The sequence below is a fragment of the Hemibagrus wyckioides genome, linkage group LG29 (assembly GCF_019097595.1).
Source record: "Hemibagrus wyckioides isolate EC202008001 linkage group LG29, SWU_Hwy_1.0, whole genome shotgun sequence".
NCBI lineage: Eukaryota > Metazoa > Chordata > Actinopteri > Siluriformes > Bagridae > Hemibagrus > Hemibagrus wyckioides.
In genome coordinates, this window is record NC_080738.1 from 9,884,003 (window position 1) to 9,911,072 (window position 27,070).

Below are 27,070 nucleotides of genomic sequence, written 5' to 3' on the forward strand. Positions count from 1 at the left end.
AAGCATTTCATTTTATTATTTAGCATCAAATGACACCGGCCTTGTTCATCTGTTCCCTCTTCCCATGTGAGCCTTTATTTCAACAACACTAATATAGTCTGTTATTACAGTAAGCTGTATTCACGTGCAGTTTCCTATTCCTCATTGAAAAAGCATAGGATTTGTTTTGCAAGCAGAAACACTGTGTACTTCTGCATGATGGCCACACTTGATCAGATCAGAATGAGTAAACTTTTTCCAAATGGAGACGTAGATGGAGATGAACAGCCTCGTCACAGGTGCAAAGCAGAAAGCTGCGGTTTGAGAAATAGAAGTTGACATAATGCAGCGAGCCTGCTTCCATGTAAACGAAGCATTCATGCAATATTTATTGAAACTTAGCAGCTCGGGTACAAGACTGCTTCTGTGCCGCCATCTCATTTTGAAAGCAAGAACTGTGCTAACGCAACAATAACAGCACTCACCTGAGGGCAGCCAGGAGTGAATGGTGAGGTCGTGTTAAATTGTCCTGAATAGATGGGTGAGAGAGTTGGGGGTGGGTGAGAGAGAGGAGGTTGGCATGTAGAATAATCAGAGCAGCGATGGTGGTGAAGAAAGACAGCTGACATACACACACACACACACACAGCTCTCACTGTGCTCTGCTTACTGCCACTCATCTTTTTCCCCAAATGATGCCCTAACGCTTATTGACACAGGCTGACATGGAGTGAGTTATGATAAGCAGTCATATGTAGATGTGTGTAACTGCCACTCTCACTGTGTTTTTAAGTCCAACAAGATAAGGCCAACAATCAATATAAGCTTGCAAAATTTTAATTTTTGTTTCAATATGATATATTTTTGACGCAGAAAAAAAGTATTAGATAGATAGATAGATAGATAGATAGATAGATAGATAGATAGATAGATAGATAGATAGATAGATAGATAGATAGATAGATAGATAGATAGATACTTTATTGATCCCTTGAGGGAAATTCCTGTGTTACAGCAACTTAGACAGTCTCTTATTTTTTTCCATTTATATATAAATACAAAAATCTAAGACTAAGAAGAAAGAAGAGCACCTTAAATGTAGAATCTAATAAGTTAAATTAAATGTAGCAGTGCAGATATGAAGCACAGTTGTGGATTTATCCATATTTAGATCAGTATTTACTTTACAGTACAGTACACATGTGCAAACTGGCGGTATATAATAAATATGAAGAACCTTATGAGTCTAGAAAAAAGTGTTAATAGTTGTAATAGTGCAGTATGAGAGTGGTATCACCTGTCACATACAGATGAGCTATTGTATAATGTTATTGAATGGTATGAATGATCTCCTGTAGCGTTCTATTGACTGAATAAGCATCTTAAGTTTCCATTTTCCTTTAATTACCACATTCACATTATAAATCATAAATAACATTATAAAAGGTCAGTAAGTGACACTTAGCATTAGCTACCTAAACAGTTGAAGTGTGTTATATGTGCATTAGGTGTATTGCGTTAATATTCAGCACACTGCAATGTTTTCACTGAAGCTCATTCACTGGCCTTCAGTTTCTTATTGTGAAGCCAAAGTGCTCCCAGACACCAGAATATGGTAGTGTATTTCATTTACATTTCTGGCACTTGGCAGATGCTCTTATCTCATTTTATACAACTGTGCATTTGAGGGTTAAGGGCCTTGCTCAGGGGCCCAGTATTGGCAGCTTGGTGGACCTGGGATTCAAACTGACAACCAACTCCTCCTATTTAGATGACAAAATGTGAAAAAGCATTAGTCCCTGCAGTTGGAAAAACACTGCTAATAGGTTTGGTAACACACAATAGGATAAGCCAATTTAGTAAACAAAAAAAGCAAATTGAATATGAACCTCAATTTAAAAAAAAATTACATTTTTATACACCAGTCGGTAGCTATCGGTAGCTAGCTAGCTCATATTAGCTAATTGTACATTAGAACCAAACACAACCAGTTAAAGCCATAGTTGAGATGACATGTGAAACATTTTTGTTTAGTGACTATAACTTTGAAGAAAATTTTGTAAGTGACATTAGCAAGCTAGCTAATTTCACATGGAGATGGTGTTCACATTAGCAACATTGCCATAGTTTTCAGCTAACACAAAAGTAGATACTGCTAACATTTAAGGTACTTACTTCAGAACTTTATTTAATACAAAGGTTTAATTACAAATTATATTATTACAAATTGAGTGAAAAGTAGAATCTCTACTTTTTAATATTTTTTAAAAAATATTTTCATGAATATTACCAAATATTTATTATTATTATTATTATTATTATTATTATTATTATTATTATTATTTGGTATTATCTGCTTTTTCTGCTTCTTGATCAATATCACACATTTTCTTACATTTAGATAGTGACCTAGAAATGATTTAGAATATTAGATACTAAATATTCACGTTATAAAAAATAAAAAAAAAACCCTCTAAAGCCTTTTGTTTGTTTTCAATTTCAAAAAAACAGAAAATCGCTGGTTTTCAGTGTGGTCTCAGACATTTGAACCCTGATTTACATAGAAACTATGTGCTAATTATTGCCATTGTTTTTAAAGAGCAAAGTTATTGTAAGTGGGAAGGATGATATTCACATGGTTTCTGAAAAATGTCACACCACATAGTGCTTCCTCGCGTTCGGTTAACCTGACTTCATTGATTTTATGTTAATGTGGTTAGCCATTGACCATAGTCATTTTAGTGAGATACCAACACTAATATAGGCTGCTTGACACATACAGATATGTTCTCTTGTACATATAAGTAGCATGGAAAAAGTTTGCTAATTGTTTCACGTAGCCTTTGTCACATTATCTTGAGAAGGATTATGGACATCACTACAGCTCAAGCAATATTGAAAAAATGACAAATCCTCCACATTAAATAACATTTTCATAAGATTTCTGCACAATTAGCACTACAGTTTTAATACTCAGTTTGTGTTTCAAGACTAATTAACAAAATGAACATGATTCTGAACCACTTACTGTGATTACTGTAGCTGTGTTGCAATGAAACTGTCAAAATATCAGAAAGCTCACTCATAAGTAAGAAGCTCTTATTCAAGCTTCTGTAATCTCCATAGTGCCTTAATCCCCCTTTAATACCTGGCAATATTGAAGATCCCAGGATGAAGAAGAAATAAAACTATTAAATTGTATTTCAGAGTCTTGGAAATGTCTTTGTCTATAATCTATAGACCTGGGGCCCAAAAGATGTTTAAAGAGCACCACAATACATAAAGCAGTGGAAAACTGCACTACATTTTCTCAGGTTGGTGTTTACAAAAGCCCATTGGAACATAAAAATGTGGTTGTGAGATCATAGCAAGTTCAGAATAAGAAAATTTAGTTTCTCAAGCAAATAAGTATGAGGTCTGTGAAGTTTTGCATGAATCTACTGTATCACTATTTGAATTAGCACTTGTTTACATATTGCACTTGTATGTGTCTAGAAAGATCACTCTGTATTTTACTGTCTGTGAAATGACCAGTAGAAAAGAACCCAGATATACTGTATATTCCTTTCTGTATTTAACATGTTGGTAAAAATTCTCTTTGGTTTTGTGTTTTGTTTGTGTTTTTTTCTTAAGACAACTAAAGACATTTTAAGAAGCAGTGTTTTCTATCATCTCCTGCCAAACCCAAATCAAAATCAAGAATAACCTGAATTTTAAAAGCATTTTAATAAGAGTAATGATATAGTGATATATACATATAGCCTAGATACATGCTGCCATCCTTCCATCCATTACCTCTACTGCTTATTCTACACAGAGCTGTGGGGAACCTGGAGTCTATCCCAGGGGACTCAGGGCACTAGGTGGGGGCATCCTGGATGGGGTGCGAACCACAACACAATTACACACACAAACCCTCAATCACTATGGACAATTTAGAGATGCCAGTCTACCAACAACACATGCATTTTGGAGAGGAACCTGGTGTACCTAAAGCACAGGGAATCGAACCCACAACCCTGGAGGTGTGATGCAAACATGCTAACACCTAAGCCACCATGACCCCTATGTTGCACATGCATCCTGCTAATCATCATATGGATTGTATGTCAATCTACACAACAAGCACTTAAAGGTCAAAACAATCCCTTCTTTTTAAAATGAGCTGTATGTCCTATGCGTGGAATTTTTAGTGTGGCTTATAAGTACAAGACCATGTCTATGATTTTTTTTTTTGCAGAGATTGCTTTTCCCAAATCAGCCTTAATCATTACAGATGTCCTCTAGCAACATCACTTAGCCAACATCTGTCCATAAATCTTATTATGGTTAAATAGCACTTTAGTGTACTTAGAAGGAAATAGATAGCACTGCATGTACCAGAGGTCACTGTAGTGCTCATAAGCATTCTTTGCTTTAGTCTCAGCTCTAGCACTGTATTCAAAGATGGCCCTGTCTAAAAAAAAGTACTGACATCCGCCCTGTTGCAATGTTTCCCTTTTCTGTTTTGTGACAGACATATAATTGACTCAACCAGAAGTTGTTTTGTCTGAATTGTAATTGTTGAGACTAACCCTTAAGGCACCATGTGTAGCAATCTCAAGCTGCTTGGATGTCTTGCTCTGTATAAATTGCTGTGTAGACAATCATAGCTGTTTTTAAAGGCAACAGTTTTGTCGGTCCAGTTTTACTCTTTAGAAGGGCCAAAAAAATAATATCTTTCCAATAGGAAGCACAATATTTGGAATGGTAGCTTCATAGAACATTATGTAAAGAGTTCCAGCATGTAGCCCTATGGTGGATTGAGGCTGCTCTTTACAGAGCTGGAGGATCCCTGGGCCCTGCTTTCGCATTCATGTCCGAGCTGAGGGAGGCTTTGATTCTCATCTTCGCACAATTGTGCTTAGCTTAGAGACGGTATTGGAGAGATGAGAGTTGCTGAATTTGTTTCTGTGTTCTCATTCGCTGCTGTGCTCGAATTATGGCTCCATGGTGCTGCAACACAATGTCATCCACCCTGTGCATCAAACAAAGCTATTTACTGCAAGCAACATGAAATCCATCTTCTAAAATGCTTCACCTGGGAACAGTGATGGAATGAGATTTTCCAAACTTGCTGAAAATTGTTTTTAATCTCCTTCCATTCCTTTTCTTTGCATAGAAGTTTTGGTGCCAACTTCCTACAGTCTAGCTTACAGTCAAAATCCTGAGAGGTATTTTCACATACTGGTGGAGTGGAACCGATATTTTTCTTCCATGAATATTTTCCATTTCTGTTCCTTGCTGTCTCCCATCAGTGCAACAACTCCACTGTATGCCACTTTTCTTACTTTAGGATTGGGGCTTTTTGGGATTAATTTGTATCTACTTATAGTTTTTTTTTTTCACAAATTCATCTTATTCAGGATTAATTGTTGAATTGAGGATAAAATTCAGCTCTGTGTTAATCCTACAAATCCTTTGATACCAAGATGGCATGTTACATTACTGTACAATATGTGCATCTTTGACCAAATTATAGCAATGCTCGCAATGCTTATCGATAAAACCCAGTTGTCTTCCTGCCCTGTAATTTCGCCGGTTTATGAAGCACACACTTTACTTCAGTGAACAAAGTAACAGCAGTGCGTGAGATAAAGCCCTGTGGAATTCCCCTGCCAGAGAAAGCGGATCTAAACAAGAGACTGTGACTAGATTATCCCTGTATGGAAATTTACCTAATAGAATTCAGCTTGCTACTCATCATGGTGTAGTAACTGGTGACTCACAGCTTTTTTTTGTGCCTTGCAAAAAAACCCTAACCCTTTATGAATAATTTGGGAAGATGCAGCTGTCATGCTACAACTGTTTGCTCCCTGTTTTGTTTTGAGTGTAAATACAAGGACCTTAAGCACATGACCAACTTTTTCCATCATATACAGCCATGATTTATACCACGTCCTACAATATTTCATTTTTATATGCTTTTTGTCAGTATAAATTTGCCTTCTTTTCTGTTGTCAGTCAGATTAATGATTACAGGCCAAGGATAATGACCAGCATGGTTTCTTAAGGGCTGCATACATAAATCTTGGTTATTTTTAAAGATTGTTAATAATAGGAATGACTGAAGTTCACCTTGATAAATTTATCAGCCAAGGTAATGACCCTTTCAGAATAAGTTATAAAGAATATGCCTCCATGCATGATCAAACTCGCTCTGAGCTCAGGTCACTATACCATGTGCAGTTATTAAAAAAAATCAGTTCCAGCACCTTTTCGGGTTTAAAAGTACAAAATGTAAAACCACTAATTTAGCATTTATTTGAGCAATAAATGAATCGTATGGAGTGAAGTGATGGTTTCGCTTAATGTACTCTCAGTCCTTGTGTTAAGCAGAGCTTGCTTAGTATCTGTTGACATTCAGGGGCAAGAGTGTTTGTGTATGGAAACTGACAGGATTTATTTCAGATAGTAGACTAATGAAAAAACTGAACAAATCATGTTTACAGAACATTTTCCAAGATTTTTTTTTGTTAATGTCTCATTTAATACCGCATATCTGTCAGGCTTTATTTCCCTTGTGTATTTTAATTTCCCTGATTATTTTTACCTGACATAACTACAAATAATTTGGAATTAGTGTTGTAAAAGCAAGCTTTGCAATTAACACATGCATAAGGAACATTTGTCATTTATGATTTTTGTATAGAGAACTACAATAATTAATGATTAATGATGATTAATACTGAGTATTATAATGTTATATAATAATCACCTTTTTTGCATATTTGAATAAATGCTGATTATTAAGGAGAAACAGATGACACCTGAAATATAAGAAAAAATATGGGAACACTAATGAGTTGTTAGTAATTTTACTACTTAAATTATTATTAATGAACTGTTGCCTAATGCAGTTTTGGCTGGTCATGATGTTAAATTTGAGAACTAAAATCTAATGTTTATTGACAGCATGACAAAGAAATTAATATGGTTGAGTAATGGATTATATCATTAGATCTCAATGGCTGAGACCTTCACTCATCCTCCTTTATAACATTAGAAGATTTCTTCCATTTCTATCCAGACAGGACAGACTGATGCTTGTTCAGTCCTTTGTCATTTCAAGACTAAACTACTGCAACTTGCTTTTGGCAGGTCTAAATCTGAGCACCATTTGACCTGTGAAACTGATCCACAATGCAGCTGTGTAACTTACTTTTCACCTTTCCCAAAGTTCTCCCACACCACCACATTGATATGCTCCCTCCACTGGCTTCCTCTAGCTGCCCACATCAGATTTCAAACACTTATGCTTGCCTACAAAGCCAAAAATGGACCAGCACCCACTTACCTAAAAGCACTTATCACACTCCACACTGCACCATGCTCCCTTAGATCCTGCAGCACTGCTCGACTGGACCTGCCGTATCTCAGGGTACAAGGAAGGCGTGCATCAAGGCTCTTCTCTGTTCTGGCACCTCAGACATGGAATGAACTTCTTCTAGATGTCTGAACGTCTGAGTCACTGGCTGTCTACATATGAAATCTAAATACATACCTCTTCCTGAAGAACTTAAATTAGCACTAATATACTAAAAGTACCTCACCAGTTGAGTTTTTGGCTGATGGTATTATTAGTCTGTGACCAAGAGAATCAGCATCAGGATATATTCATTGCCAGAGACTTTAAAACACTATTTAACCATGGTTATCAGAAGAATAGTTCAAAGCAAACAACACGCTAAACTTACTGATCTGTTGAGCATCGTTGTTGTGTAATTTACACTTGCCATGCTTTTTTTGTACTTTTCTAATGGGTCTACTAACGGGTATTTTTCCCACTACCATTATTGGTGCTGTTGCGCATGCTACAACAAAAAAAAATACTCCACAAATGTTGTCTGTGAGACTTTTCTCTATGTTCTCTAATTTTCTCATAGCACACGGGTGTGTGCATGGTACCATTGAATGGATTAATGTGTGTATGAAATGGGTGTATTCCACTACAAAGGTTCAGGATCCACCCCAACCCGACCTGGGTACTGAAGGTGAATAAATGAAAATAATGATCAAATTTGTGTTTGCTATAATTACCAACATTACTGCAATGATTTAATGTTGGCCTCCTGCTGGTCCAGCAGCAGGATCCCATGCTCTTGTTGCCACTGCCCAGGTTTGATTCCTGGGCAGGGAGCTAACCCATCTACTGAAGAGTTAACTCACAGTGCCGGTCCCAAGGCTGGATAAAATAGGAAGGTTGCATCAGGAAGGGCATCCAGCATTAATCCTTTGCCAAATCAAAATATATGGACCAAATGTGTTCGGCGGAGACCCCGAACAGGGAGCAGCCAAAAGAACAACAACTGCCATGATTTTACATGGTCTTTTCTTATATTTCCCTCATTGTTCTCATGTAGCAGGGATTACCCATATGTGTCTGTAGTGAGTGGTGTGTAGAAACTAACACCGGACTCTGTCATCAAAAAATATCATTAAAACAAATTGAGTCCAAATGACAAAATGATCCATTACCACAAATCAGCTGTTGAGTCATATGGACAGCTTTCATTTTTTCAGTAGCTGTTTCAGAGTTTTGACATATACTGTGTACATATCAGCAGCAATGCATCTCGCTACACAGTGTTTGGGGTTTCATGCTTTTTTTTCTTCAGCAGAGTGGGAGCCGGGTATTTTGATGCACTTTGGGCAAGACCTTAGACCAAGTTCTTGCATTTTTAATATTACAGCTCAGAAAGAGGATGGAAACAGAGCTAAGGGTCAGCCAATTCACAGCAAACCTAGAGCGGTGACGAGTTAAAGGTTTTGCTTAAGGGTTCAACAACGGCTGTCTGGCAGTTATAGGATTTGAACCATTTGCTAGCAGTAAACCTCTGGCTTTCTGCTACCCTGGAAAGAAGCATTGCTGTAGATATGTCTTGGACAGTATCTGTGATTGACGAAGCAACATGGACTTGTTTTTCAGGCCTCAGGTTTAATCACACATTTCTGGTCTGTTCCTATGGTAACACACATGAGCCCAGTTTTCACAGAAAGTTCAGGCTGATCGAGGGATCATCGCAGTGGACAATTTTATTCAAATTAATTAAAGTGGATTCTATTCATTACTGGAAAAAAGAGCTTCATTATAATATGAATGTGTAGATTTTAATCAGGTTTCAAATTTGATTAATTTAAACGGTCTGACCACAGACTATCCAGGGAGACACCTTGTTTAAGCTAAAGAAATGACTCACTATATAATTTCACCTTGATGAAATTATAAGCATGTTTTAAGCATGAGAAATGCGTGACTTTTTTTATTTGCTGTGTGAGAGGATATCTCGCCGTTACCAGAGGTGTATGAGCAGGGTAGTCTGTTATCCAATCTGTCTGGTAGTCTCCCTGTAGCAGTGTGCACATGATCAAGTCTCCGCTCAGTAAAGCAAGGAATCAAAATTGATTAAGGCTGCTGGGGAAGCACGACAGAGCAGATTGTAAAGACAGACAGACAGACAGACAGACTGACAGACAGACAGACAGAAAGAAAGAAATAAGCTTACAGACTTGTTTGGAGAAAAGACTGATGATAGAAAACTTCTTGGATGCTGGGGAACTTGGTGTTTCTTTGTAACATGCATAAAACCACAGTGAGGCATTTCCTTCTTTTCGTAACATTATTTGAATTATTTGAAAGTACATGGAGGAAAAATGACATTTCAATTATTTCCCATCATCAGGACATAATCACATGTGACATATCCTTTCTGTTAAGATAATAGAAATTTCCAGTTTCCAGTTCTGTTTATGTAAAACCATTCACATGGCTTAAAATAAAATACCAAGCAGCAAATGTTAATGTTAATATTAAACTATATATATAGTATATTCATTGTATGAGTCTCCAGTGTCAGCAGTGTATCAGTCAGTCAGAATGGGAGAATTTTCTGGACAGATGACTTTTGTCACACAATGATCTTTACTGTCGCATCAAATGAGACAAAGACATGATTGAAAAACACAGTCGTGAAACAGGCACAGGTCAGGCGATGAATAAACCTCATGAACTGTAGTAGTCTGGTGAACTTGAGGGTTGAGAGAGTCTGGGTGTTGTTTGTAAATTGCACTGGAGTCTGGGTATTGTAGTCAAAAACCAATTCCATGGTTGACATGATGTCTTTGGAATTTCCAAGCTGCATTTTTGTCAGAAATTTCCAGAAAGATGAATTAGAGAGGAGCTGATAAAGGAACGACTGTTTACAGCTATTGTAATACAAATGATAACAGGAAATTGTCTCTCAGATGAGCCGCTACATTAAATGTAGCTATAAAGTGTTAATAATCATGGTGTCTTTCATAATAATTTTTTAAAGAATGCAATTGTTGGCAAATAGCTATGGTCTTAGAGGAACTAATCATTTTGGGATGTGCTGCTACTGGAAAACAATGAACACAGGGATACATCACACCACCTCGAAATTGATTATTTTTCTTATCCTTACATGCTTCATTTCTGACATGAGAAATGGTTTATTTCTATTGATAAGCATTGGCTTGTGACTATTTTTGTTCCTCACAAAACCACACACAAACACTTGTAAAAACAAATGAACACTGTGGGAGATAACCCAGCAGTCTGGAATTTTATGCTAATCCGAGGGCCTGCAGTACAGTGCTCCCATTCATCACCGAACCTTCACTAAAAATGGCCCACCCTTTCTCCTTTTTGGTACCTCATTATCTGCAATGGTATAGCATAATGTTAACAGTATAACTTTGTCAGATTTATCACACTTCCATGGTTTATCGCCATACCCTTTATTAGATGTCATTCTGGGGATTTAGCAGTGTGCTTACTGGAAATTTCCTTTTAATGGAGTAAATCCGGTCCAATATTTTTTACCGAATGACTAAACAAACAATAAACTAGACAGAACACTTGTGTTATTATAATATATGAAGTTTGTTCTTGAATTCTTTTGAGGATGTTGTTTTAAGCATCATTGCCTGTCAGTTTAGAAAAGCTTACAATAGCATTTAAACATTGTTTGGGCTAAATGCTAAAGTGAACATCTATAGCTATCTTGAATTTTCATGTTACAAAGTGGCTTTACCAAAATCCTTATTTTGTCCAGCTGTTCAATATATGTTTGATCTCTGTTTTGACTTATTTATCCAAGAGAGTGCTAACCAACATGCTATGTGATATCTTTAAGATATTATTATTATTTATTTGCGATTTATGGTTTTATATATTTGCTGTTTGTTGATTCTGAGATGCATTATTATTATTATTATTATTATTATTATTATTATTATTATTATTATTATTATTATTATCAGTGTTATTATTAGTATTATGATCAGTTGGTTCAATTCAGGCAGAGTGCAGCTGAATGTACTTAGTCTGGAAATATATGAAACTAGATGAAGCCAGTTCTATAGTAAACTGCACATTGTGTGTGACTACACTGGGGTCATTTTTTATTTCCTTTTGCTTTACTCAGATGTAATTTGATATAGACTTTGATATCATTTTATACGGCGTGTGCAGGTATGCTCAGCACTTTCAAGGCCCGGCTCCTGAAGGGATTCCTCCCACAGTTATTTTATTGTCTTTTAGACTAAATCAAATCTGCACACTGTGGCATAGTGATCTCTGTTGTGATCAGTGCTGTGCAAAATAGATCCGGGTGCATGTCACTATTCAATCGCACTCAGCACGTTTAGCACATGCCAGCTGACAGAGGGAGAGCCAGACTCTTTTTAAGATGTTAGATTTTTTTTGTTTTGTTTTTTAAAAATCAGCCTCATGGGAAAAAAAAAATCCAGATGCTGCTGCTGTATCCACGGCATCCTCCACTTCATACAGGGTCACTTACAGAGCTGTGCTGAAGGTCTGCTGGTAGATACAAGCTTCAAATCACTGATATTAGCTGAGCGTCCACATGAGTGCATTTTAAGAACTGATGTATCCTTAAGCAGTGGAATATTATAGACTTAATCGTGATCGCTTTATTTTGTATATTTATTGTGCTAATTTATTAATTAACTGGGAGGTTTGATGTAGTATATGCTGTTGTTTATTAACATTTAACTTAATAAAATTGCAAAGCTCTAAATCGGTTTTTGATTTAACTGAAAGAGATGATTAGTTAAATACTTTTTTGAGTTACTGAACGATTGCTACAAAACTGACTTGCTGTGCATCTCGCATTGTGACACCTTTTGACTGAATACTTTGTTTACAGTGTACTATTTTTACGTGTTTAGATGATGTTTGTCTGTGTTCAGTTTGCTACATTTTGTACAATGTAAGAGTTGGCATCATTTTTGCACTGTCTGTGTAGGAGTGGACAACCGAAGCACAAGAATTTCATTGTATATAGATGCTTAAAGCCCTTTTTATGCACACTGACAGTAAACTTGAAACATAGCCACAGCAGCAGCAGTAGTAATAGTAGTAGTAGCAGCAGTTGTTGTTATATAAGCATTATCTTAAAAATGTCATGAAGGCCATAGTGATGACAAGCATTCAGCAGCTCCAGACCCGGGTGGGTTCAGTTTTGTTAGGCTGTTGCAGGGGTTTTTTTGTTTTGTTGTTTGTTTGTTTTTTTTCACGTACTCCGAAGAGAATCTCTAGTCAAACCATTTCCCTCTGCAGTTTCCCCTAGGTCCAGCCCAGACCCCCATGTTGAAGTGCTGTTGTACACATTCAGCCCCTCCCAAGAGACCACAGATGCTTCAGGGGGCAGTTTCCATTAGGAGAGCATTCTCCAAAGGCTTTTGTTAGCATTGATCCTAGCGAAGTAGCCTGACTCGATGATCCGTGACCATCTCATTTATCTTTCAGGGATTGAGGGATCTCGCTGTGATATTGACACCAACGAGTGTGGCTCCAGCCCATGCCAAAACCATGGCCATTGTGTGGACATGGTCAACAATTACTAGTAAGGAGTGGATGCAATCCCTTTCTTGTCTATACTGAAGATTAAATTCAGAATGGAGGGGAGATTTGATTTGATTTTTTTTTTCTTTTGGTTGCTTATGTCCATCTTTAGTTACCCATCTTTAGTTATCCATTTATCCATGTTATTTGAATGTTGTTTTTAAAATGACATATACAAATGGCTTCCAATTAGGCAGATTGTGACATGGCAAAGACTTCACGATATAAAAAGCACCAGCTTGTCACAGTTCAGTAAGAGGAACTGTGAGAGTGGCCTTAGCTGAAAGCCATTGATTTTAGCCATTACAGGGTGAAAATAATGACCATGTGGAGCATCTCCTCCTTTCCCCATGTCCCTGGCTGCAGGAATGGCATCACATGAGAATTCAGCTTCTGTGATATTGACCCATCAGCTTTGCAATGCTGTTCACTGCAAAAAATTTACAAGAATGTGCTGGATGTAGTGCAGTGATGCCAGAATACTCAGAAAATGCAAAAATAAACAAAAACCATCCTAGCCTCCAAAATGGGACCAGATATTACTGCACTTTAATTAGATGCATCATCAGTCTGTTAACCAGTTAATATTCTTATCCCATCATAACATTTGTTGAAACATGGGGCTTTTAAAAGATATTACCATATAGAATGATTAATCTAAAAACCCAATTAATGGCAAACTAATTATATTTGCTATTAAAGCCACCCTTCTTATAATTACATAATCTCAGTGTGAGTTTGTTAGCAAGGTGTGTGTTGCATCAATCAGTCAGTCATTAACCCTATTATCTTCTTTCAAAGCTGTAACTGTAAACCTGGATTCTCGGGTCAGCACTGTGAGGAAGACATCAACGAATGTGCATCCAACCCATGTCAAAACCATGGCGTCTGCCAAGACCTAGTGAACAGGTAAACACCTGTAAATATCAATCCTAACCTTTAAAGGAAAAATGGAAAGAAATATTTATCATCAGATAAATATTTGTAATCATCAAATCATCAGTATTAAATGATTACATTTTGAGTGAACATTTTTAACAACACAATTTTTCCTGATGTTTTCTACATTACCCACAATTATGTTAGAATTTCTGCTAATTTTTTCTCCGATTGTATATATATATATATCAAAGTTGCAAGAATTTAACCCCTAAATCAGTTCTGGTGCTAGCTATAGCCAAATACAGTAATTAGTTGAATACTGTCAATTAAATTGTCACATGATCTCAATATGAAGACTTCCTGAAAGGCCCCAAAATATTCTAGAAAATAATCCTAAATTTAAAAAAAAATCATGAACACCAATAAGCTATTGAATTTTTATTAAAACATGGAAAAAATATCCATGTTTTATTCAGAGTGGATATCCAAAATATCCTCTCTGAATAAAACAACTTCAACACTGTCTAGAGGAGGCCAAAACATCAGACTGATATGGATGGTATTAGCCAGAGGAGTAACCAAAAGGCCAAAGGTAAATCTGGAGCATTGCAGAGATGCCTCAGATGTAAAAAGCTGTTCACAGGACAACAGTAGCTGGGGCCACTCTAAAAATCTGGACTTTATGGAACAATAGTGAGAAGAAGAAAAATCTGCATGAGTGAAAAAAAATGAAAAACATAAAAATACTGGTTCACTAGGTCATGGACTAAGGGTTGTTGTGACAGTGATGCATGGTGTAGCACTGTTTAGTGTATCCCATTTTTTCTTGGTTGCTTTTCTGGCTTAGATAGATAGATAGATAGATAGATAGATAGATAGATAGATAGATAGATAGATAGATAGATAGATAGATAGATAGATAGATAGATAGATAGATAGATAGATAGATCCTAGACAGACAGAACTTTCTGCACCCTCACAGTAACGTTTAGCAAATGCTGCATCAAAACAGACTCAGTAGTCTTCTCTTACCACTTAATTTTGTCTTTTGGCAAAATTATAATGACTTTTGTCATTTGTCATTAAATAGCATTAGTTTTGAACTTATGTTAAATTAAACCAAGTATTAACAGTAACCTAATTTAGATAATGACCTAATAAACATCTATAGCCTATACATGTATTCTTTTACAAAAGAGCAAAGCAAAAAAAAGCAAAGGCATGCAATCTGCTGATTTTGCCAAAGTACATTTGATAGTATAAACTCATAAATTCCACTGCAGCATATTATTTGACAGTTTGAACTTGTACAATTTCTGTTTACATTTCGTGATTGACGAAATGATTATGAAATTCGATCTTCACTGAATGGAAAATGGAGTTTTAATGGCGCATTGCACTGTAACCAATTATGTCTAATTATTTTTCTCCCATAGCTCATACAAGCAATTCGCAGTGTTTGAATGAGTAATGACTGAATAGTGAAACATTGTGCTGAACAAAACAGGTAACCTCTGGGAATGTGAGTCTTGAGGACTGCACTCTTTTAAACCCCCATGCCTCATGCCCACACACACACACACACACACACACACACACACACACACACAGTTGAGACAGAGCCTTTTCTTTGTTTCTTTTCCAGTCAACATGAAGTACAGAATAATGGCAGAAAATATAATCTCAAATTGAAATTTGTCACATACATTCATGGATATCTGGCAATCATACACAGTATGACATATAAGGAAATGCTTTTTACGACTGTAAGTAAGGCAAAGATAAGATACGATAAAGTAAAATATATATATAAATACATATATATATATATAGGGCATATAGAGAAAATATGGTGGAAAAATTGCAAAAGAAAAATAAATATATAAAAAATAAAGAAGTTAGTATATGATTAGACTGATTAGATATGAATACGGTACAGTGATGTGTATGAATTAGAACATTACATGTTATTGGTAAAGTGCAAAAATGTGCATGTAGCAAGCATGTAGATAGTGAGATTATATCTGTGGATGTTAAACTGAGGATATTTAATTGAGGATGCAGAACACAAAGCTCAGAACAGAAATCATGTATATCCTGTATATAGGCTAGCTAATTACATAGCATATTTAAACAAAGTGACAATGATTACAGTGTATACTTAGAGAGACAATTTTTCCTCCATATTACAACAAAAGGTGCCTTGGCCAGCAATTCATCTATAGAAAAAATGTCTGGGTGTAAAGATACCCATGTGATTTGTCCCCCGATGTCTCCACACACAGACACACTCTAAAGACATGAGAGAACTGGCCTCACCAGGATGGTGTCAGGGCTATATATTTCTTTTTTTTTTTGGAGGATCTCCTCATAAGGCTTAATAAGCACCCCAGGGCCTCTGGTATCTTGGCTGGACAGATAGCCTGACATGTCCCAGGGCCAATTTAAGTCTTAAATAGTTTGTCTTTTGCTTTATCTCATTCTGCGAATACACTACCATATGATGGGTGCTTCTGGTTTTCTTCTCCAACCCTCCATTTCCCACATGGCATGGTCCAAGAAAGTATATATTAAGTGGAGGTCATTTCACCTCTCCTTCTGTCTTTTTACTGACGTCTTTGGTATAAATCAGGTGAGAAACTTATACAGACAGAGCAGTGGCTGTAATGGCAAAGACAAGGCCCTAATCCAGGTGTTACCGGGGCTCTTCCCATCAGATTGACTCATTTTGCCTTAGCACACTGCTCAGATGAGGTTGAGATGGTGGCAGTGCATTGGCCTGTTATTTCAGAATAACAGACCTCTGTCCACACGACATGATGAAAGTATTAAGGTTTGAGGAAAGCAGGAATTGGGCATCTTATGTAGTTACATAGCAGGATAAATGCTAATGTTTATCAGAACCTCCTTTGGCAGCATGCATTTCTTTTCTGCAAGCATCTCCCAGACAGCCTGCATTTTTTATGCATGACAATGCCCTGTCACAGTGCAAAATGGGTGAAGTAATTCCTTAAAGCTAAAAAAACTAAAATAAAGAAATGGACAGCCCAGAGTCCTGATCTAAACCCGATTAAAAATCCTTGGCAACAAAGTTATTGACAAGAAACTCACTAAAGTTCCCGAACTGTGGAAGAAAAGTAGACCAAGATCACACCAGTGCAATGTGAGAAACCGATGACCTGTAGCCACAGATGAAGTCATACAAAGCAAGGGCTTCTACACTTCCTACAAGTTTATTTTAGTTGTAATCTTATTTTGTGCTACAGTGGTCACTGTTCTCTAATTTATATCGCTGTTTTTTTTTTTTTTTTGTTGAAGTGCCTTGATTATTTTGCTTCTATTACAGTGGTATTACCCACAGCTAATATTTCTTCAAATTTGAGCAACATTTCGGCTCCAGTGCACACTGTCCTTACAGCAAAAATGGTACATACTAAATACTAAGAAATAATATTGTATTAAATAAGAAAAGAATTTAAAATAAAAGCATATTCCTTAGACTCTTTCAGACTTTTGGACACAATAGTATATTTAAGTTAACAACAGGCAATTAATCTTGAATATGGTTTTAATCCACATCAGTGTAAGCACTTGAGGTAAAAGTCACTTTTAAACATGATCCTCATCGTTTTCTCATTACTTGTATGATCTCTGTTTATGCTAATATCAGTTTGGAAATAATCACAGATTCAGTCGGTTCTGTTCTATTGATATAATATCTATAGAATAGTTGTTATACTGTTAGGCCATTTTTAACATTTTAACACTTTGTCCACTGTTGTTTGCGCAGTGTGTACAAGCACTGTTCTCTGTTTTGGTGTTGATGATGTGATATTTCCATGTCATTTTGGTGCAATAAAAAACTTTAAGGTGAAAGGACTAAAACTACAGAAAAGCAGTCACACTCCACAGCTGTTGACCAAAAGCACAAACGTGAGACTACAGCAGTCACATGTTTACCTATACTAGAGAGGCCTGGTGGGGTAAATCTTGATTTCTAATGCAAATGCAGATGGTTGGGTCAGAATTTGGTATCCACATCATGAATCTATGGATTGAACTTGCCTTGTGTCGATAAATCATGGTGTGTGGAATGTCCCATTTCGATGGGAACTAGTGGATAAAGCTTGTGTGGAAACATGTCAGTTGTACTGGCCACCATGGGGCTAGGTGACATAATGGCAGCAAGACCTTAAAAGGACATCACCGTCACGGAATCCCCAGCTACTTCATCAGGAAGCCATTTGTCTGTCTGTCTGTCTATATATTTGCTGTCTGCTGTCTCCCCGCTTTCTTATGGGGGAAGACTCACACGACTCACACACTAGGTCAGTCTGTGACTTCTTGGCCTCATGGCTTGGGTCTTACGTTTGACAAGATGGCATAGTGGCTTCAATTATTGGGTTTGCAGGTTGGGTTGGTGAAGGTGGTGGACTATTCTCCTATCTCCCATCCTCTTCTCCGACTGGGAGGATGCTGTTCAGAAACTCTCTCTGTGATCTTCTCTGATCCAAACAAGGACCCAACACTGTCTGCATCTGGCTCTGAGTAGTTAGATGTGGGCACGCATGTGGATGCATCGGCAGCATCGCTTCCTCAATCCATCGCATTTGAGGCACTGCTTGAGGTTGTGACTCATGCTGTGGCCAACCATATTTTAGATTGGCCAAATAAGCAGAAAGTGATTGTCCGTTCTAAGCTAGATGACTTGCTTCCTCACCTCCAGCTGAGTGCAACCTCCCTGATGAATTCTTCAATTTTTCCCTTATCCCCACAACGAGAAGTGAAGAACATGGAGGAATCTGTATGCATGTGTATTGCCATAATTGGCTCATCCCATTTCAGTTGAAACAGTTGGCTGCATAGCATTGAAATGTTGTGCTTGCCCACATCAGGGTTCAGTTTGAAACCTTAGAAGACTGTCCTATCTTCTATTCTGAGAACTAATTTTCTGGGGATAGTATGGTATTGGCCTGGTCCAAAGTCATAAGGGTTACATGGCACAGGTTTTGTACCATTCATTTGTGGAAAAGACCCCAGTTTCTGATTGTGGAGCCCACGTTTGGGGCATACTGCCTCTGGAGAGACCCACATCTTTCATTCATAGCACATCATCCATGAGGGATATATATATATATATATATATATATATATATATAGAGAGAGAGAGAGAGAGAGAGAGAGAGAGAGAGAGATAGTCATAGCTGTATATTGGTTATGTGGTTCTCTAAGTTGCTTACATTGCTTAGTAGGTAGAGCTGTTTCTAAATGAAGAGCTTTGCTTTGTTCTTTGTTTGTTTGTCGAGTATACTTGTTAAGTTGGCTGTTTGTTCAGCAGCTCTTTACTTTCGTGAACTGTGAAATCTCTGGACATTACAGCAGCTTGAGGGCTCAGAAAGCAATGCTAAGCAAGGGCAAGCAACAGCCAGCTTCTGTAGCTTTGGTATTATTGCAGAGTTACTTGTTTTTATTTTTCTGCAGCATTAAATACAGCAAAAGGCACATTGAGCTGAATACATAAAAGGTGCAGTAGAACATTGATCATCTGTGCGCTTTGCTATAAAGCTTTAGTATTGCCCAGAGCTAATTCAAAATAAGAATACTTAACATTGCAAGTTTTTTGATGTTTGAACCATGCACTGGTATTTTTGAAGACTTATTTGTTTAGCTTCAAGCACATATGCACATTTTTTTTCCCTCTTAAATAATGATCCAGCTTCCGATGCTCCTGCCTGCCTGGAACGAGTGGGCCTTTGTGTAATCTGGAAGTGAAACAGTGTGAATCCTCGCCTTGCCTCCATGACGGTGTGTGTGTCAACAAGCCCAGAGGTTTTGTGTGTGTGTGCCAGCCTGGATACACTGGTATGTTTCTTTTTAACCCTTAATTGATGGAAAATCAATATTAAACACTAGTACCTAATGTGTGTAGAGATCCCTTTCTTTTTACAGGCAGCCTAATGGAAAGAAATCACACAGCACATGTTTAACCACCTTAATTAGGTTCCTCGCTTAGAGCTATATTTCTTGAACATGTTAACACACTTACACAGTCTCCTTGAGTAAACGTAACACAGTCCTCCTGTCATTTACTTAACCAGTTTTCTCTCAGTTGCAATTTGATTTGCTGGGATTTTCTCACCTTTCCTCAACCCATTCCTTTAATTTTTAGTATACTGTATATATTTTTTATCCTAACCAGAGAATGATGCTTGTGCTTTTTATAGTTAAGATCACATTGTGGTGATCCCTGTCAGCCTGAGCACGAAGATTAATTTCATTTGTCTTCCACATTGTATTATCAATTTATCCTTTTCCAGGTGGAGGAGCAAGGAGAAACAAGCAAAAAAAATGAAATCTCAGGGGTATAGGCACTCCTGTGAGAGTTCAACCTGGCACACAAGCTCCAATTCCCCAAGAAGCAGCTTTTATTATTAGGCGCCTTCTCAGCCTCGTACAAGTCATTACTTTTTCTCTTTTCTCGGCTCATCTGAGGAAAGAGATGTGTCCCTGGAGAGCCAGGCCAGAGGATATATTTTGGATTGGTTCATCTGACTCAAATTCACAGGAAATATTTGCCCTAATAAGCCATGCAATGCTGTTGCAACTTTTTTCAGAAGGGGGGAAAAAAAATGAACAAAGACAGTACATGTGACAAAACTTGCTATGCGTCATATGTTGGTGTCAGCTGAGTTCTATGTTCCTCCACCCTGCACTGTTGAATTTTTAAATCACATTGGTCAGAAGGTTGTTATTAATTTTCTTTCACGGTTTCTCTGACAGTCATGCCGGCTGTAAGGCAAATAGCAGGATTATATTAATGCCCTTGTTCAAATGTTTTCATTTCTACAGTAACAGCTTAGTCATAAGGAACTTTAAGGCAGACTTCTATATGGCAGAGATCTATATAATTTAAGCCAAAAAATAAACAGATTTAAAAAAACATATAACCAGTGATATAGAAAAGTTTGCTGTAAGGAGAATATCTGCTTAACATTTATGGAAGGAGGTAAGGGAGTGGCAGGGAGTGTGCTCTTTGTGGATTATCACTACCATGACCATTTTCTGTGTTATTAACTTCAAGAGAGCAGAAAATACTAGTAAAGGAATGGCTGGTTACAGCTGTTATAAAAAAAAAAGAGAGACAACAGGAAATAACTTCACAGAAGTTCTACAACTATACAATACAATATTATTAAAATAACAATAAGGGAATAAAACACAGTGTGTCATTCTTTAATTCTGCAGTATAAGTGGAATAAAACAAACAAAAAAAATGCTGTTATTGGAAAATAATCAACTCTAGCAGGGGTGTCCAGACTTATCCAGAAGGGCAGGTGTGGGTGAAGGACCTGGCAGTCTACTGAAGACCAAAATGAACTAATTAAAGGTGTGGAATCAGGTTTGGATCCTGTCTGACTGCAGTGAAAACCTGTGTCCACACCAGCCCATTCTGGTAAGACTGGACACCTTTGACCAACAGAGAGATAAGTGCCACCCACAACCCCACTGATTATTATTTAGTGCCTTTAGGTATTTTTTTTGGTCAATGTTTAAATAAAAATGTATTATTTCCAGTGAGATTCAAGTGAAAGCTTCATATTTACTCCTGGGCGTTGAGTAAATAAAGCTGGAAGGTTTGTTTAATTACATTATGCAATATTTAAAATGTTATCACTGTTGTGAGTGAAGTAGCACATATCTGCACATATACACAACACACCTGTTTTTAGTAATCATTTCTCATCAGTGAGCACAGTGGAACAATGTTAGTCCTTTTCTTCTCGTGATAATTTTAAGTAACCTATACGGTTAGAATAAATCTGCCCTCTATGTTCACATAACCAGATTTAAATCACATCCTCTATTACTGTTCACGCAGACTGTGCACACTGCTAAAGGTCTCTGGATTGTAGATAATGAATACTTCCTTTATACGTAGGTTCTACAGTGGTATAATTGCAGTACCTCTTTGTATCACTTACTTTCTTTCTCCTCCCTTTTTTTCTATTCACACACACTCTCTCTGGGACAACAAATCTGATAATACCCCATGGATTAAAGTAGTTCCTGTGGAGAAAAGTAATTGAGGCTATGGGAAGGAGAATGTATAGTTTCTCCTACATTGTCAGAGATAAAGGTTTCATCCTGCACCCATATGATTTCATTGCTTGGTCTCTCTGGGGTCCCCCGTTAATTCTTTGTTCTTTCTTAGTTGAATGCTGTAAGGACCCTTATGAAAGCCAAGATTTATATTAAACAGAATTATTTGATGTATCCTGTTACTTGTTGTGACATTAGTATTTTAAGGTTTTCTCAGTCATTTAATCTTAAACTACATTTACTGCTGCATTATAGCGTTATTTAGAGCATTTCAATACAATATTATACCATTATGTAGAGCATTATAATACTACATAAAGAATGTCATACTGCATAATAATACTGTAATCTCTTTGACTCAAACTAGATCCAGTGTGGCATAAATGATTCATTTTGTTATTAAGTTATTGTGGTAAGTATAGGCTTTATAGCACTTTACAGTTTAAAGCTCAGATAGTTAAGAGTATTTAGTGTATGGCTTTGGGTTTAGGAGTTCTAGTTAGAACTTTACAAGAGTTTTAGAAAAAGTCCAGACAGGATTATTTTTGAAAACATCACAGGTTACTTTTGTAACTCAGTTCTCTAAGAAAGGGAACAAGAGTCTGTTTCATGGGTCCTTTTCGAGGGAACTCAACACTGCATCATGCCTTGATGCTATGGGAATGTCAGTACAAACACCACCACATTAAGGAAGAATGACTGAACAACAAGGCTGTGTGCACTGGCACAGACAGTTGCTGGGTGCGAACAGTCCTGGGATTGAGTCCATGTCCAAACTGTAAAACCTGATGTATATGTGCAAAGAGGAAGAGCCTGCCAAGGGCATGCCCAGGGCGGGAGCCCTGGAATATATGGAGGAGACCTTGACTCCTAGAGACTAAGCTATTCCACGCACCTCATATCACAGAGTGATAACATTTGTAACCCAATGAGAAAGGCATTGCTTGGTAACCACATTAGTTTTGTTGAAACCACCAAAGCAGACCAAAAGTTGGGATGATTTATGCCACTGGTCTTAGTGGTGGACATAGATCCTAAGAGCCCACACTGGACATAGAAGTTGAAGCCTTTTTTTGCTTTGATTAAACATGAGACAGAGTAAAGAACTTGCAGGTTGCATATTGGCCTCAGCCACCTGGTGCTGCACAAAGAGCAAGAAACCATGGGAAGCCTCCCCACAGTAGTGTCAACAGTGGGCACATGGCTAGAATAATTAGCGGCCAGATATACCTTAAGGGTAGCAGGGGCTAACCCTGCCGAGAGGAGCTACATCACTGCACCAACCAAGCAGTGGTTGGGGTTCAAAAGATGTAATTTAAGGCCATACATTTTCCTCATGGAGGAATCTCACAACCTTGGTTGGGAGACCAGAAACTATGAGTTGGTGCCCCTCAGGGGCCAGACCCAAAGTTTCAAAATCTCCAGCTGAAAGAGTTTTGAAATAAGATAAGTCTTGTCCAAAATGAAGCACTTGATATTGGTAAAATCCCCCAAAAGCGAACATGAGAAACTTCTTTTGTTCTGGCAGAATCTCAACTTGAAAGTTTGTGTCCTTCAGATAAATCATGAGTTTCACCATTAGCATGTTGAACCTCTATGTCCACAGAGTATGGTTCATGTTGTGCAGATCAAAAATTGGACACAGCTCCCCATTCCTTTTGGGGACTAACTTTTTTTATGGCCCCTTTGCCCAAGTGAGACTGAATTGCCTGTTTTTAAAAGAATCTTGTTCTTTGTCTACTACACTGAGCAGTACACAATTGAACTGTGGAGGACGAGAGGTGAACCGAATTCTGTAACCTTTCTTCATGGAATTCAGAACCCCACTGAGATACATTTAACAGTAGTTGCCACGCTGCCAAATGATCTGAAAGAGGTATAGTTTTTTGATAGGATTGGCCTGTTCAAGGCACTGAATCAGGACACTGGCAGAACTCAACAAAACAGGTCTAGGAAAGAAATGTCTAGTAAGCAAAGATGGCAGAGATAAACCGCCACTTATTTCTGCTTCACGAATCACCAGAGGTGGCTGGGTTGATAAAAACATTTCTTGAGGGCCTCAAGGGAGCTCGGATACACAATGTACTAGTGTACTCGGACAAACACTTAGGACGCCTGCTCTCAGAGACCTGTGCTCGCAAGTGTCTGGTCTTCTTTTTAACTGCCTTCAAGGAGATCATGGTTCCCAGATCAAACCTCTCATTAAATGGCTGAATTTGGGCATGCTGCCCAACTCCCATCATTCTGAGCGGTGGACGTGACCAGCCATACTGGCCTTCTTCTCCTCCATATGGGAGCTAGGCCCTATTCCAGCAACAGCTGATGGCGAGGGATCAGATCCTTGAATGCCGACAACTTCTGCTTAGCTTCCTGATTAGTCAATGATGGTGTTTATTGCATCACTAATCAGGCCAGGAGGTGAAATTGGAGTCCAGAGGGAAAGCTTTGCCCTTCTCATTTATCCCCATTAGGTTAAGCCACAGATACCTCTTCATGACAACCATAGCAGCCCTGGAATGGCAAGTAGTGCACGCCATATGCATGTAGGGCTAAATCTGCATGGCTTGGACTGTAAGGTGAGTTTCTTCCATGACAACCCTCGGCATTGTCCCATACCAATGCTCATGACTGTCAAATAGTTTGATGTTGCCAGGGTGTGCATGTGAGCTGAGTACAGATTCCTCCAAGTTCTCAACACCTCAGTGTGGAGCTCAGGGAACGTGGAGCCCAGCCAGAGGTGAGGAAGCAGTCATCTAGCTAAGAACAGATGACCGCTTCCTGCTTGTTTAGCTAAATTAAGCTTTGCCACAGCAAAGGTGCTTAGATCCTCGAATGTGACGGATTGAGCTAGCTGCTCTATACCAATGCACCCGCATACATGCCCACATCTAACTTCTAAGAGCTAGAGGCTAGACAGCATTGGGTCCTTGTTTGTATCAGAAGAGATCACGGAGTGAGCTTCTTAATCCAGAACAGGACACTCTGAGTTGGAGGAGAGGTTGAGAGATAGGAGAACACCAGACCCTCCAAACCTTACCCTGAAAACCCAATGATTGGAGCCACTACACCACTTCAGCAGATGCAGGACTTGAGCCATGAGGTGCAGATGTCTGATTCACTTTAAATTTTTGAAAGAGCCAGGCAGGAACAGAGCTTTTTTCATTGAGAAATGCTCGCAATGAACACATTCAGCCCCCTCAAGGACTGACCGAGTGTACTTCACTCCCAAACAAACAACACAAAGATCGTGTGAGTCATCCACCATAAAAAAGCGGGGACAGAATGGCACATATCTTCTAAACTGTTTGCTAGAAATTTTTGCAACTAATCACAAAAAATAAATTCACAAAATAGTCAGACAATAAATACAAACAGACAAACAGCTTCCTGATGACAAAGAATTTGTGGGTTCTGTGACCTTTTATGGTCTGCTGATGTGCCTTCATCTGACCTCACTTGTTTCCAAACATGATTCAGACACCAGTCTGGAGGAAGCATTCCCATAGCTAAAAGCCATGACGCAGCATTGAATTCCCTCAAAGGGAACTAGAACTTTTAGCCATTTAGAGACCCTTGCAAGGAAATCCTTAAAAGCTTATATATTCTTACTAACATTAATTTTTTTTAATTAATTCATGTCTGGTTTATACATATTTTCTTTCAGCATCTTTCAGCTGTTACTTTGCTGCAATTAATGGACCATTTAATGTAAATATCAGTGCACAAAAAATCATATTGGGGAAACACTTGGTTTCAGGGTTGGAATAATTATTACTCGATCAATAATGTAGCTCACCCTCATTGGGTGTGTAGGCAGTTAACTGAGCAAAAATAAATTAATTATGAATTAACTACCATGCCAGTAGATAGAACATTAACATCTTATGTGTACAAGAAATCAGAAGAAACATTGTAATTACAAAATGTTAATTATATATGTTATATTGGTAGCTCATTCCTATATCATTACCTCTCATGCCATGTAAACACATGCTCAGAAATAGTAAAGCACAGTGGGGAAAATAGGATGGAAATTCATTTAGCTCACTGGAGGAATTGCAAATAAATTACTATTTCTAATACTCATCACACTGATTTTGACATTGGATTTGTTACTAAGCTTAGTTTATCAAAAATACTGAATGTGGTTCTCTGTGTTTTAAAGTAATAAAACTATTAGGTTCTTAGGATCACTGCATTGTCTGTGAGCATGGGTGTGTGTATCCTGCCAAAGCAGGAGCGTATGCCAAAATATTGCAAGAGAATTGGACCAAAAAGACGAATAAGGCCTGAATAACAGAACAAATTATTGGTTGAATTAATGACCTAATGAATGAATGCATGACTGAATGATTTATTAATTATATTAACTGATTGCACAAAGGCACACGGTGTGAGCTGAACGTGGATGAGTGCACCTCGAATCCGTGCCAAAATGGTGGGAGTTGTGTTGATGGCCTCGGTGGCTACCACTGCCTCTGTTCCAGTGGCTTTACTGGCTCTGACTGTGTGAGCAACATTGACGAATGTGCCTCAGACCCCTGTGTTCATGGCAGGTATGTGAGCCTTAATGACATATATTCAGAATTCTCAGCATTGAAGTGCTTTGTCATTGGGCATCACAAGATCATCAAAAGTGAAGGCACCTTTAAATTTTAAGCTTTGAGTTTTCTCAGCTCAGTATCAACAGTAGATTGTTATTCTGCTTGAACTTTTCAAACAGTGAGCATCTATGAGTCAAATTCAAATTGTGCCAAATTTCATTTATATGAGTTGGGTAAAAGCCTTGCGTCAAAGCCTTTTACATGTTAATTGAATTCCTTTTAAAATTGCATTCCAATTTTAATTGTTTTACATTTTTTTAATTTGAATACCATTTTTTTATCAAAGATAATGATTTAGGTGGAATTTATTTATTTATTTATTTATTTATTTAGAAAGTAAGACCATCTACATTCATGCTTCTGAAGTCATATGTGTAGGCAGCAGAAGAACTGTTTCTGTTTCACATATCTGTTTTTTGTTTGTTTGTTTGTTTGTTTTACATGAATGTCTGGTGTGGTAAAAGCATCAAATAAAAGGAACATGTTAAATCTGATTGGATTGGTCAGACTGAGTCCAGAGATACAATTCTACTCAGATTTAAAAGCCCATACAGAAGTTGCTTGAGACTGTAAT

General features: G+C 37.7%; 1 protein-coding gene across 1 annotated transcript in view; it reads left to right on the plus strand.

The window, feature by feature from the left end:
* The window catches only part of eys (eyes shut homolog), a 255,068-nt gene that overhangs the window by 110,385 nt on the left and 117,613 nt on the right, over positions 1-27,070 (plus strand). The window contains 4 exon segments of the mRNA XM_058384541.1: positions 12,815-12,911; positions 13,712-13,819; positions 19,509-19,654; positions 26,277-26,448. Coding sequence (XP_058240524.1) covers positions 12,815-12,911; positions 13,712-13,819; positions 19,509-19,654; positions 26,277-26,448 — 523 coding nt within the window.